The sequence below is a fragment of the Talpa europaea genome (assembly GCF_964194135.1).
Source record: "Talpa europaea genome assembly, chromosome: 9".
Taxonomy (NCBI): Eukaryota; Metazoa; Chordata; class Mammalia; order Eulipotyphla; family Talpidae; genus Talpa; species Talpa europaea.
Genome location: NC_140076.1, coordinates 35,124,404 through 35,139,627, shown reverse-complemented (window position 1 = coordinate 35,139,627; position 15,224 = coordinate 35,124,404). Strand labels below are relative to the sequence as shown.

At 40.9% G+C, this 15,224-nt stretch overlaps 1 protein-coding gene across 1 annotated transcript; it reads left to right on the top strand.

Moving 5' to 3' along the window:
* Positions 1–220: 220 nt before the first annotated feature.
* On the top strand, positions 221–6,734 carry SMIM23 (small integral membrane protein 23; the record flags this gene model as incomplete). Its single annotated transcript, XM_084242317.1, has 4 exons — positions 221–310; positions 5,661–5,712; positions 5,989–6,056; positions 6,522–6,734. 4 exons carry the CDS (start codon positions 221–223, stop codon positions 6,732–6,734), a joined length of 423 nt encoding a protein of 140 aa, XP_084098443.1.
* Positions 6,735–15,224: the final 8,490 nt, after the last annotated feature.

The window sequence follows — 15,224 nt, the reverse complement described above, 5'->3', positions numbered from 1 at the left end:
TTTGATGCATTTCTTTCTGGTCTTCATATTTTATATGAAAAAATGTGAGGGATAGGCTTAAAAATGAGGATAATGACAAAGTGGGGGCCTTGCTGTTTCCCCACCTTCTGTGACATCAGAGCTCAGTACTCTGGTGAACAGAGGCCAGGGAGGGGGCGGATGACCATCTGCCTGTCAAGTAGGGATACCTTGGTCCACCAAGGCAGCCTGACCTGAGGCCATGGTGATCCAACCGGCAGGCAGCAGGGGGCGAATGGCAGCCGAGCTATTAGAAAGGAGAAGGAGCAATCACTGTGAGGACAAGAAGCAGGTGAGGCCAGCCCCGGTATGGGTGGTTTTCCTCACCTCTAGGATCCCTTTGCCCCTGTAAGACCTTCAAAGTCAAGAACAGGCTTTCTTGACTCTCTCCAGTGCCTTGCTTGGTAGAATCCAGCAAAGGGATTTAGGTGGCTTCCCAATACCATTTCTGCCCACTTAATTCTTAGCCCCGCCAGCAGAAGGGATGCCCTGGGAGGGCTGGAGTTTTTGTTGAGTTTCCTACTATATCTTTAGTGCCTAGAATGATGGTTGGTGCATAATAGGTGCTGAATGAATAAATGAATGAATGAGCTGAAATACAGAGAATAGCACACCCAAATTGGAGTTGTCCTTAGGGCTGAAATTCAAATCTCACATGGGATTTTGTCAAAGCAAAAAAATGTTAACACTGTGCACAACTTGATACTTTCCACTACCACCACGCTCCCTGCATAACTTACAACATTCCCAAGAGGGAGCTGCTATCACCTCATTCACAGATGAGCAAGCTGAGGCTCAGACAGCAAAAAGACCATACAGCTGAGATCAGAGGAAACCAGGTCCATCTGATTCCAGAACCCTTAGGAAGGTTACCTTGCACTGTACTGGAGAAATGAAGGAGGGAACTATAAAAGACCTCAAATAGCTGGGAAGGTCAGATGAGTTTTGTACACCATGGAGAGTGTTAATAAGAACCTATGGAAGGGGTTTAAGCAGAGCTATGGGTGACTGACCTTACATACCTTCAAAAGGTGTGTTTACTCATTCATTTAATATATTCGCTCCAACACTTTATGTTTGATCTCACAGCAGGGTGGGGGCCATGAGGGGCACCCAGCATGCTACAGCTTTTTCTTAAATGTCCTATGAATTTCAAAGAGCAGGAATGGTTCTTTTAGAAAAATCATAATGTAAGTTCTATGCTTTCAGAAATGTTGAGATCTCGGCTCCTTCTTGGAAATGTACATTGCTCCTTCTCAGAGAGCCCTTCAGCAAGGAAACTCACTTTACTTTGCTGAATACAGCACTTCCCAAGCCCATTCAACTGCAGAGTCTTGTTTCTTTTTGAAAGACCTTTCAGCATATTTCTAAATCCAAGTTACAGATAAGGAGACTGAGGTTCTTAGAGGAAAATGATTTGGCTCAGACCCCAAAACATACAGGAAAAACTGAAACTTAATTCTAGTTTCGTCCCCCTGCCCTTTGCCTCCACCCAGCACAAAATAAAAACCTGGTAGCAAGTATGCTGGTAGAAAAATCACCCAGTAAAGTATGCTGACAGAGGAGTAGCTAAAGAAGTAAAAGAGCCAGAATTAACCTAAGCAAGGCGGTGAATGACCCATGCAATGAGCACTACAAGATACTATTAAAGGATTTAGACTGTGATATGGAAAGACACCCCATGCTCTTGAGTGGTGAAAATCAATATAATGAAAATGACTATTTGTACCAAAAGCCATATATAAGTTCAATGCAATACCAACAATATTATTCAAAGACAATGAATTTAAAAATATTGAAATTTATATGGAACTATAAAAGACCTCAAATAGCAAAAGCAATCCTGAGAAAAAAGGAGAGAAATAGAGGAATCAAGTTGCCTGACTTTACACTGTATTATAAAGCCGAGGTAATTAAAACAATATGGCACTGACATTAAAAAAAAAAAAATACAGGGATCAATGGAACAGAATTGAAAGCCCAGAAATATATCCACATACATATCAATACTTAATTTATGATAAAGCAACTTAGACCATACAATGAGGAAAGGGGAGTCTCTTTAATGATTAGTCGTGGGAAAATTGGACAGTCAAATGTGAAAGAATGAAGTTGGATTACTCTCTGACTTCACACACAAAAATATACTCAAAATGGATTAAAGACTTGGATACAAAACATATAGAAGAAAACACTGACGATATGTTCCATGACATCAGTAATAAAGATCTTTTTGGACACTTGACACCTACAGAAGAGGAAATAAAAGAAAAACAAACAACTGATATTACCTCAACTGAAACAGCATTTACACAGTGAAAGAAAATATAAGTACATTAAATTCTCTACTGAATGAATGGAAATATTTATACATTACATAACATATCCGCGACATGTTAAAACTTAGATAATTCAACAATGAGAAAAATAAACAACCCAATTAATAAATGGGCAGATGACCTGAACAGACAATTCACCAAAGAGGATATCCAAGACACCAGTAGATACGAAAGAATTACAAAAAAAATTAATAAGGGAAATTCAAGTTAAGACCATAATGAGATATAATCTCACACCAATGAGAATGACACATATTAAAAAAAAAAAGTGCCAGAGAGGATGTGGAGAAAGAAAATATTATACTATTGATGGGACTATAAACTGGTGAACCATTTTGGAAGGCAATCTGGATTTATCTTAAAAAACCAAGATTGGAAATATCTTATGACCCAGTAATCTCACTCCTGGGCATCTATCCAAACAACATCAAACTATCAACTCAAAAATCTCTATGCTGGCCCTTCTCCCTGGTGGCACAGTGGGTTGAGCGCTATGCTGTGAAGCTGTCCGCAGCCTCTGCAGCACGGGTTCAATTCCTGGCCGGCCAGGGAGAAACCCACATGACGCAGCAGACCTCTCCTGCCTCACCTGCTGCTCCCCTCAACAGTGTATTTCGGTCCATCTACCTGTGCAGCTCCCCACTCTATCTCTGGTGAATCCTTTCACCCTCCCATACCTCTGGCCTGTACCCCAGTTCTTGTATAAAAATAAATAAATCTTTAAAAAAAAAATAAAGGTTACTAAGATTATTTAAAAAAAAACCCTACAATGTTTATTGTAGCACTATTTATAATAATTGGGCAACTTAAATGCCCAGTGATAGATGTAGGATCAAGAAAGTGAAGTACATATCCAAACTATGGAATACTATTCAGCCATAAGGAAAGATGCCATTTATTACAAAATGGAAAGATTTTGAGAGAATTAGCATAGAAAAGCAAGTCACATGTAAAAGAATGAAACTGGATCATTCTCTAACTCCACGTACAAAGACAAATATTGGACATGTACAGAGCAAAAATTTCAACACAAAATACTTATAAAAACTAGCATTGTTAATAAATGAGGTTTCCTTCCAAGGTAAGGAGGAAGTATAATATCCAATGAATGTAATATCCAAAGGGAGTTCCAGCTTCCCTGCCCCACCCAAGGAAGGGTGGAGCTCAGCAGGGAGGAGAAGCTAGAAAAGACTGGGAGAAGGCAGGGGAAAGAAAGGAAGGGAAAAGAGGAAGCAGACCTGGAGGAGGCACGTGGAACAGTGGGAATGTGAAGAAGCTGCGTTTGCTACTCAGCCTTGGACTTGTACCAGGGTTGGGGGACAAGGAAGGAGACACCATTAAGAGACAGAGATGTGGGTAAGAGCCCTGTGGGGAGGCTGACAATGGCAGCCTTTATCTTGACATGTGCTTTGATTTTGCTCTTTTCCTTCCAGACTTGCCTGGCCCCTTCAGCCCCTTTCCCATGGGTCCCCAACAGGAGGTGCCTTAGACTCATGGCAGGTTTTCCTATCTCAGTGGTCCCCCTTTGGGCTGACCCTGTTTGACCCTGTTTGACCCTGTTAGCTCATTATAGATGAGTTGCATAAGTTCTTGAATTTCATGGAAATGCCTTCAAGCAGAGAGGACCTATGTACCTGACTTCTTGCACCCACCTTTCTGTCTGTGTGATTAGACAAGTTGTTGGTATATAGTTTGCTTTTATAATGAAGTTAATTTAAAAAATAATAACATAGTTGCTAGTATATTTAAAGGAAACTATCTGGGGGAGAGATCCATTAGGCAAATCTCCTATCTTGCTTCACAAATGCAGATATGTAAGAAACATATTATTTCAAGTCAAATTAAATCTGGCTCCACCCCCATCTAGTCAGTTTGGGGAACATTCCTTGTCAGTCTGTCCACTTTTGCTCGCCCCTGACACTGGCACTGTCCCAACAAGCATTATCTGTTGAAATCACGTGTGTCTGAGTCCCCTGTGCTAAAGCCTGATGGGGCATGGCTCATGAGGCCATGGGGGGAATGAGGGGTGCCAGGCCACCCATCAGATATGCTCCCCTCACTTCTCTAAAGGGTATTTAGAAGGAAGGCAAAATTTCATCAGCAGGTGGAGAGATTAATGGTGTCATATTCATATAATCCAGTATTACTCATCAATACCACAGTACACACAAGAACAAGGCGACATCTCATAAGCATTATGTTGAGCCAAAGTAGCTAAACACAAAAGCATATATACCATGCAGTTCCTTCTTCATGACATCATCAAACAGGCAGCACCACTGCAGAGTAACAGAAGGCAGACCAGTGGCTCCTCTGGCAGGTGGGGGTAAGGAGGATATTGAATACAAAAGGAGGATATTGACTACAAAAGGGCATGAGAGATCTTTCTAGAATAATGCACTTTCTTGCATTGGGGTGGTAGTCCACAGATAAAGGAACAACTCATCATATATTACATTTGAGATGTGGATGAGAATTATAGGCACAATAAAGTTGATTCTTTTTTAAACCTGCACTCCTATGTTCATAGAAGCACTATTTACAACAGCTAAAATATGGAAACAACCTAAATGCCCCAAAACAGATGACTGGGTCAAGAAGATGTGGCATATATACACAATGGAATACTACTCAGCAATCAAAAAAGATAAACTTATGCCATTTGCAGCAACTGTGGATGGAGCTGGGAGGGATTATGCTCAGTGAAATAAGGAAAAAGAAAAATATATGGGATGGTTTCGCTCACAAGAGGAACATGGGGTAACTATACAAGGGATCAGGAAAAAAAAGACAAAATAAGCAGGCAAACAACAAATTGGAGACATTCAGCAGGGGAGGGGGAGGGATCAAAACAGGAGGGAAGAGCACAAGAGACTAAGGTGACAGTTCACAGGTATCTTGGTGGCGGTAATTTTATGGGGACAACACCTGAGAAATGAAACATTGTACAAAAAAATGAATAACAAGGTAAAAATATATAAATAAAAATGAAAAAAAATAAAGTTGATTCATTTTAACATCAGGCAAACAAAAACTAAGTGAGATCAGGCATGGAAACAGAGGTGGGTGGGCCTTCCTTGGGGGCGGGGGGCGTGGGGAAGAAATGTTAGTAGGCTGCCATGTTATCTATTTCTGCAACTTTTGGGGGTTTTGTGGTAAATCTGTGATATATAATAGAAAAAAATTAAGCTCTTAAAGCCTTCTTCTTACACTGACACACCTAGCCCTCCCGAGGGAAGCAGGTAGTGGGGTGCCTCCAGGAGCTCACCTAACCCCTCCTCCACCTCCTCCTCTTGTCCCCAGACGTTGTTGGCCTTGCTGGTCTTGGTGCTGTACTTGGGCACAGGCATATCAGGTGAGCATCCCTTCCCTGAGAACAGAGGAAGTGAGTGAGTGGACCCACCATGCTTATTTCAACTACCGTTCTTTTACCCACATTTATTTATTTAATTTAATTTTTCTTTATTTTATACCCTTGTTTATTTTATTTTAAACCTGCTATATTCACAATATAGGATTTCTCCCCACAAATGTGGTCACCACCACCAAAGCACCCACAGTCCTCTACCACATTCCACTGTGCTCTCCTTCCCCACTGGTTTCTAAAAGATGGTATTGGTGCCTGTTTCAGGAAGAAGTTGGGAGGTGTCAGAAAGGATCAGAGACTGTAACTATCCCCAGAATCCTGTGGCTTCCCAGGTAACACATTCAGGAAGGTACTGTGGGGACGTCAAGCTTGGCTCAGAGAATCTCCAGAGGTATCACTGGCAGGTGGGGTGTGGCAAGCTACGTAGGAACTGGCCCGAGGAGATGGGGATGAGAATTTCAGGCAGAAGAAACAGCAGAGGCTCAAGGGAAAAGCTCAAGATGTAACTTTGGCCATAACAAACCCTAGAAATTGTAGAGTTCAGGCTACCAAAGGGGGAGGTAGAGGCGGTAGAGCAAGTTGGGGAGGGGACATAGTACTCTATGGTAGAGACTCTCACTGCCTTGGTGATGTGTGTGTGGTGACATGTATCCAGCGGGGGGGAAGAGGGGATAAGTAAGCCTGTACCTCTAACTCATATACGATGTTAAAACAATGTTATTTCAATTTAAAAAAAAAATTGGTCTGCACCTTCAGAAAAAAAAAAAAAAGATACAACTTTGGTGTCTGCCTTTCAGGGGTTTGAGTCCCACAACAGTGAGTCCTTAGAAGACCCAGTGAAGGTCATCAGGACCTGGCTGAAGGAGAACTTGCACGTGTTCTTGGAGAAGCTAGAGAAAGAAGTGCAAGAGCTGGAGCAGCTGGTACGGGACCTGGAGGAGTGGCTAGATGCTTTTCTCAGAGAGGGACCCTCGGAGGAACCCTGCTCCTCGCTCAAAAACCACTTGTGAGGGGCCAGGGCTGGGACCTGGGGAGGAGGCCAAGTGGATGTATGGGAAGGAAGGGATGCCAGGGGCTCCTCTAAGGCAGGATAAGCTGAGATGCTTGAAGTTCAAGGCAGATGAGAAAATAAAATAGTTGGGCAACTATGAACCAGTCAGCCCCGCTGCTCACCCATGAACACTTAACACCTGACACCAGGCTCTCCTAGGTGGCCCCGGACACCAGGACTCTGAGGCTTGGGAGCCAACATGGGCTTCTAAGCCAGCTACAGGGTCAGGACCCTCCATGCCCACCTACCTGGCATTGTGCAAATGTCAACCTCTGTGAGACAAAATCACCTCATTAGTAACAATCAGGGAAACAACTTTGCCTCCCAGGGTTATACTGCGCGCAGAGGGTGTGGCTAGCATATTGTAGGTGCCTGTGAACAGGAGATGCTGGTTCCTGAGTATCTATACCGTATGTCAGTATATCTACAGATATAGGGCAATTCAACCCACTGAAGCATAAGTTTCCAAAGCCCCCATGAAGGACAATTTGGCAACATCTATTAAATTCACAAATATATTTACCCCTTGACCCAGCAATCTGCTTCAAAGATTTATTATATATTACTTATATATATCAGATATATAACATCTTACATTTATGTAAGTTAAATATAATACATATTATGTATACTTGCACATGTGTGAAATGACATACCTGGGAGGTTATTCGCCCCAGTTTCATTTATAACAGCAGCAAATGGAAACAACCCAAGTAGTATCAGAAGGACATGGAGTACATCAGTAACTGTCCCTCCAAACAATGAGGAGACCAAGTAGCTATGAAAGGGAGTAAGGACACTTTCCTTCAAGCCATAAGAAAAAGTCTGCAAGATGTGTTGCTAAATGAAAAAAAAAGTAAGTGTAAAGTAGGGACTGGGACAAGAATGTATGTTGTTGTTGATGATGATGGCCTTATTGAATCTGCATTAAATTCTAGAAGGCTACAAATGGCAGGAGGACGTTGAGGGGAACTGAAATTGGAAATGTATGACAAGGATAGAATGGAAATTGTTCACTATACACTTTTCATACCTCCTTGTTATCAAACTATGTGAATGTTTTGTCTAGTCAAATTTTTTTAACAAAGATATCTATCATGTTTGCAGACAAGCCAGGAATACAGTGTATACAAGCAAAAATAACAGTATCATTATGATGACTATCACTATCATTATGATGAATTTGTGAGTGACTCTTAATTTTTCAAAATGCCAAGAGAAAAATCTCTCCTTTGATATATTTATCTTGATTAAACACAGATTTCCCACAAGGATTGTCCCTTTTTTCCTTTACTACATAAAGCTTAGAGCACGTGAACCCATTACTGGAGTCATATCAGCCTCATATTTTTTGGTGATTCCCCCTTTCCTATGATTTTTATTTGTTTTCTATTTTAATAGAGTTATTAGATATGTACCAATTATTAGAACTACCTCAAATCTTTGAGAAGTCATGAGGGTCCCAATTAAAATAATCTCAGGGCTTATAGAAAATAGCACAACAATACATTTGCTGGGAGGAATTAATCAACTGCCATCTGAGACAGAAAAAAGTCTTTGCAAATTATGATCACAATTTTGCCATGGAGTATTTGACTGAGGGTGGGAAACAGAATCTGTTTTCCCTCATTTACAACTATTTCATCATGCTCCTACATGCTGGTCTGATCATGGTCTGAGGGGTGTTTCCTTGCGTTGATATTTACTATCGTCATACAAGATCATAGTTATGCACCCAAAAGCATGCATATCTGTCCCAGAGGTCCTTTAAGGGGTTGTTGGGCATAACTTTGACTATACTTAACTTCAGCCTAGCACAAACTTTCAACTCTAGTCCCCATCTAAGTTGCAATTCTACTGCATCTGTAATGTATGTGTGTGTATATAAATAGAGATTACATTATATTTATATTTTGTAATATATATTTATAGATTTATTTTTTTCAATGTTTATTTATTTATACAAGCACTGGGTACAGTGACTGTACTAGAAGCGAGGGAGGGTAAGAGGATTCACCAGAGCCAGAGTGAGGAGCAGAACAGGCAGAAGGACAGAAGTACACTGCTGAGGGGAGCAGTGGGCGTTGCAGGAGAGGTCTGTCGAGCCATGTGGGACCCTCACCGGTGGCCGGGGATCGAACTGGCGCTGCAGAGGCTGCGGGCAGCCCTAATATATAACTATATATAAATATAATTATCTCTCTGTATGTAAAATTTGGGGATATATAAAAAAAAAAATGGAACCTTGCTCCTTGAAGAATGGAACTACCCCAGTGGATATTAGCAGAGCATTTGCAAAGAGGAATTCTTTGACCCCATCCTCACACCCCACACACAGGGCCTAAGAGCTGCCCATGCTGATGTGGGTCTCCTCTCTTTCAAATGGAGAAAAGACTAAGCCAGGAATCAGGCCCGCTCCTAGAAAGCTGAGCAGTCTATGAGGCCAAGACAGAAGAGACAGGCCTGGGTTTATTAAGGGGAAAGTGGCCAGATGGAAAAATGTCACGACTACCCAATTATCCACATTTTTTTGTTTCAGCTACCTGTAGCATGAGGTCAGCATCACAAACCATTGCAAACTTGTAATTAATTTTAATTGATGGCTTTCTCTCCTATGTCTCTTTTATTTAATAGATATATTTGGCAACCTTCCTAATGCTCCCTCAGGCTCTTCTCTTTTTGCTAACACTGATTCATTTTGCAATTTTCTTTTGTTGGCTTGGTTTGGTTCAGCTTCTGTTCTCTTCCTTCAATTTTTGTGACGGGGAAAAAAACACGATCATTCAGGTAGTTCATGTCTTAAAGAGAGTGCGATAGATAAAAATTCAATAAGGTCAAGTCCACTGATGTGTTAGTTATATGTGTTTCTTAAGCATCTTATAATTATTGGAGAGAAATAATAAAATTGTGATGGCTGACAATTAGAGAATGATTCCTGCGTCCCTGTTTTTGAGGGCTTAGTCAGGCACTATTGTTATTTCCAGTTTATGGAGGGGGAAACTGAGGCATAGAGAAATGATATCATTGTTAAAATCATGTCATCAATAAGTGGGTTCAAACCCAGGCTGTCTGGCATCCAAGCCTTCTCATTAACCCAAGAGTTTCATTAAGCTCAGCCAAAATAATGTCCTCTCTCTTGAGAAGTTCTCATTTTATTGTTAAGTAATCATATGCTGATTAAATATATAAGGCAATAAATATTCATTGCATGCTACTACATGTCAAGTACATATATAGAAAAGTAGAGGTCATGTTCCCTGCCTACATATAACTTGTCTTTCTACCATGCAGCCAAGAAAGAAAGACGGGAAATAAAATATCTATATTGTTTTAAAAGTCACTGGGTGAAGTGCCAAAGGCAATCAACTAATTGCCAAATGAGCTATATATTTATTGGCCTAACTAAGAGTTCAGAGAAGGGATAGGGCTCTTGAATTGGCACTAATGTGAAAATCCAGTAGTCCAGTTATAGAGAAATGCTGGAACTTAAACTAGGTGGTGGTCAAGGGAAAATCTTGGGGGACACCAGAGAGAGATGAATGATGGGAGGGGCAAAGAAGGGTCTTTCCCAGTAGAATCAACTATAGGTTTGGCCCAGTTCAAACTTAAGGTTCACAACCCAAGTTTCAAATGAGATTTGGAACCAGGCTCCCACAAGGTGTTTGTGAGAATCAGGTCAAAAAGAAAAATACCCTTGGGAAGAAAGGATTTGGGCTCCATTAAAAGTATTTCAAGACCAGGAAGGTCCATTTCCAGTCTGCACGTCAAATTAAAATGTGGATTTAATTTGTTCCCTTAATCCACAAATTTGTTCAACAAAATTGTGAAATGCATTAAATCCAATTTGGTTCAAATCTGGCTGTCAGAAAGATAATTGAGGGTGGTGAGGGATGGAGCCAAAGAAGATGCCTTTCTGGGGCATCCAAATCCCTTTTGTTGTGACATTTCCAAGAGGACGGGCATCCCTGCCTGAAGGCAGGAAGAGAAGACCAGAGCTTTATTCAGCCATGGCAGCTGGCCTTACTGGAGTGGCTGAGCTCTCAGCAGAAAGTGTCACCTGCCTACTTAAGTCAAATCTCTTCATACCTCAGAGCCCCCATGTATGGGACTATACCACCTCCACAGAGTGGTTTCTAGGATATTAAAAGAACATGTGACTGGACAATGTCATTGTGTATAAAGCACAGTGATAGAAACCTGGATGCTAAGAAAAGCTCACATGATCAGAAAGACAGATCTAGACTCCAGCCCAGTTAAATCCAGTGAACAATGGACTTGATCGCTCTTCTCCATCTCTCACTTCCATTTGTCTCTGTGCTGTCCCCATTCTCAGGCAGACTGTCTCCACCAAGGTGGCAAGATGGGATCAGGTGCTCAAGCAAGGCTTTAACACATCTCTCAGCCTCACCAGAAGGAAATACCTCTTCCTGATAGCTATGGTCAAAGTCTTGTGAGCCTGAAGACCCTCCACTGACTCCTAAGCTGATCCTCACAGTTAAAAGGATGCAATTTTGCCTATTTTTTCTTCTACATATTTTATGGTTTCAGGTCTTATGTTCAAGTCTTTTATCCATTTTGAGTTGGTTTTTGTGCATAGTGTGAGGTAGGGGTCTAGTTTCATTCTTTTGCATGTGGTGGTCCAGTTTCCCAGCACCATTTATTGAACAAACTATACCTGTTCCATTGCATATTCTTTGCTCCTTTGCCATAGATCAGTTGTCCCTAAAGCAAAGAAAGTGAAGGAAAAGATAAGCAGCTAGAATTTCATCACACTAAAAAGCTTTTGTGCAGCAAAAGAGACAATAGCCAAAACAAAGAGACACCCTACTGATTGGGAGAAAATATTTGCACTCCACACAACTGATAAGGGACTAATTTCAAAGATCTACAAAGCTCACATAACTCAATAAAAACAAAGCAAACAATCCAGTCAAAAGATAGGTAAAACAGCCAAAAAGACACTCCTCCAAAGAGGAAATGCAAATGGCCAGCAGGTATATGAAAAAATGTTCAGCATTCCTTATAATCAGGGAAATGGATGGCACATATTAAAAATAAAACCGGCAACAACAAATGCTGGCAAGGATATGGAGAAAAAGGAACTCTCTTACACTGCTAGTGGGAATGCAAACTGCTTCAATCACTATGGAAAACTGTGTGGAGGTTCCTCAAATTACTAAAAATGGATCTACCAAATGACCCAGCAAGATGTGGTGTATATATACCACCTCTTCTTGATCCAGTCATCTATTTTTGGGCATTTCGGTTGTTTCCATAGCTGACCTATTGTAAATAGTGCTGCAATAAACACAGGGGTGCAGGTGTCCTTTTGAATTAATGTTTTTGTGTCCTTAGGGTAGATACCTAGGAGTGGAATTGCTGGATCATATGGAAGCTCCATTTTTAGCAGTTTGAGGAACCTCCACACAGCTCTCCATAGCTGTTGGACCAGTTTGCACTCCCACCAGCAGTGCAGGAGAGTTCCTTTTTCTCCATATCTTTACCAACATTTGTTGTTGCTAGTTTTTTTGATATGTGCCATTCTCACTAGTGTAAGATGGTATCTCATTGTGGTTTTGATATGCATTTCCCCAATTACGAATGATGTTCAACATTTTTTCATATGCCTGTTGACCATTTGCATTTCCTCTTTGGAGAAGTGTCTTTTTAGCTCTTCTGCCCATTTTTTGAACTGGGTTGTTTACTTTGTTTCTTTTGAGTTCTGTGAGCTTTGTAGATCTTTGTGATCAGTCCCTTATCATTAGTATTGTGTGCAAAAATTTTCTCCCAATCAGTGGGATGTTGCTTTGTTTTGGTGTACAGAAGCTGTACAGAAGCTCTTTAATTTGATGTAGGCCCAACTGTTTATCCTTTCCTTCACTATCTTTGCTTTGGATGATGCGTCTTTAAAGATGTTATTGAGGTGTATGTCATGTAGTGTTTCCACCTGTTTTTTCTTCTATATATTTTATGGTTTCAGAATACCACTCAGCAATCAAAAAAGATAAATTCATACCATTTGCAGCAAAATGGATGGAGCTGGAAGGGATCATGCCCCGTGAAATAAGCCAGAAAGAAAAAGAAAAATACAGGATGGTTTCACTTACAGGAAGAATGTAGAGGATCGAAATAAGGGATGGAGGGGGGAGTAATTATAATAAAGTGAAAATCAAAATCAACAACCAACTATAAACCAGAAACATTCTGTAGGGGGGAAAGTAGGGAATAGGATCAAAACATGTGTGGAAAGAGCACAAGGGACTATGGTGATGGAACAAGGATGAATTGGTGGTGGAATTGCACAGGGACTATAACCAAGATGAGAAAGCATACATTGTAAAAAAAAAAAAATTAAGAACAATGTAAAAAATACATAAAATTAAAAAAAAAAAGATGTGGTATATGTACACAATGGAATACTGTTCAGCAACTAAAAAAAGATAAACTCATGCCACTCAGAGCAACATGGATGGAGCTAGAAGGGATTAAGCTCAGTGAAATAAGTCAGAAAGAAAAAGAAAAATATCAGATGGTTTCAATTATAGAAGGAATATAGGGGAACCAAATATAAGAGATGGGGGGAAGACAAAACTAAAAGGCAAACTATAAATTGGAGACATTCAGCTTCTGCACAGCAAAAAGAGACATTAACCAAAACAAAGAGACACCCCACTGATTGGGAAAAAAATCTTTACACTCCAGTCAACTGATAAGGGACTGATCACAAAGATATACAAAGAACTCACAGACTCAACAAAAACAAAATAAACAATCCAGTCAAGAAATGGGCAGAAGAACTTAAAAGACATTTCTCCAAAGAGGAAATGCAAATGGCCAACAGACATATGAAAAAATGTTCATCATCCCTTATCATCAGAGAAATGCAAAATAAAACCACATTGAGATACCACCCAACACAAGTAAGAATGGCACATATCAAAAAAACAAGCAACAACAAATGTTGGCGAGGATGTGGTGAAAAAGGAACTCTCCTGCACTGCTGGTGGGAGTGCAAACTGGTCCAACCACTGTGGAAAACTGTCTGGAGTTTCCTCAGTCTAAAAATGGAGCTACCATATGACCTGGCAATTCCACTACTAGGGATCTACCCAAAGGACACAAAAACATTGAATCAAAAGAACACCTGTGCCCCTATGTTTATTGCAGCACTCGGAGGGAGGGAGGAGCACAGGGGACTGAGGTGATGGTGCACGGGTGCATTGGGGAAGGAAACTCTGTGGGGACTACACCTGAGGGGGTCGGGGGAAGCAAATATTGTTTAAAAATGAGCAATGATGTAAAAGAGTAAAAAATACATATTTAAAAAAATAAATTGGAGACATTCAGCAGGGCAGGGGAAGGGAAAGGAATTAAAACAGGGGTAGGAAGAGCACAAGAGAGAATGTTGATGGTTCACGCACGGGTGACTTGGTGGTAGGTATTTATGAGGACTACATCTGAGAGTAGAAATCAAACATTGAACAAAAATGAACAATGACGTAAATATATATATAAATAAATATAAAAGTAAAAACAATCAAAAGGGAAAAAATAAATAAAAAAATAAGAGGATGCAGTGCCCACACTGGCCAGACCAGGGCTAACCCTAAGCGTGGACTGAGTTGGGGGGTGGTGGTTGTTGGCATTACCCCAAGGGAAATTAGGATGCTGTTACCAGGAGAACAGGCCCTGGGAAAATTTTTCATACACTTAAAATTTTTAAATATTAGAATAATAGTTTTTTTACATTTCCATCATGCTCTGGTAGGGTATAATGCTATTTTAAAATTTTCTTAAAGTGTCAATAATAATGTTTTATATTTCCAGCCTCCTCTGGTGGGGTATAAAGTGCTTTCTCAGCTGCCCTACCTAACTTGACTCTTATCTTATCTAGACAAGCGATCTTTTTTAATACCCTGCACATGGACAGAACTTATTTCTCTTGCCTGTTAGCACAACAGTCTGTCAGAGAGGAGACATGAAGGAGCTGAGTGGACAGGACTATGGGGTCAATGAGACCGGGTCCACAGTGCTGACTCCCCACCCCACCCCCCTCTTCACTGTGACCTCAGAGAGGTCTCCATCCTCTGAGGCCCAGCCTGCTACCCATAAAATGGAGTTTGTCTGCATATCTCCAGGGCCTATTGAGAGGATTAAGTAATAACAGCCAACTTTTATTTAGTGTTTACTGTGCTCCAGGCACGATTCTAAGGCTTTATAGGCATCACCTACCTTATTGAATCATCACAGCAAACCTAGGCGCCTGGTACTATCAGTGTCTTCACCGGGACAAGGGAGCATAAATATTTCAGGGTCACACAGTAAGCGGTGGAGCCAGGACGCAAACTCAGACAGGCTAACTCCGGGCCACGTGCTGAAGCCCCACCCTAAGCTCCTTCCGGATTAAATGAGGTAATGCACATGCAAGAGCTATGTAAACTGTAACACA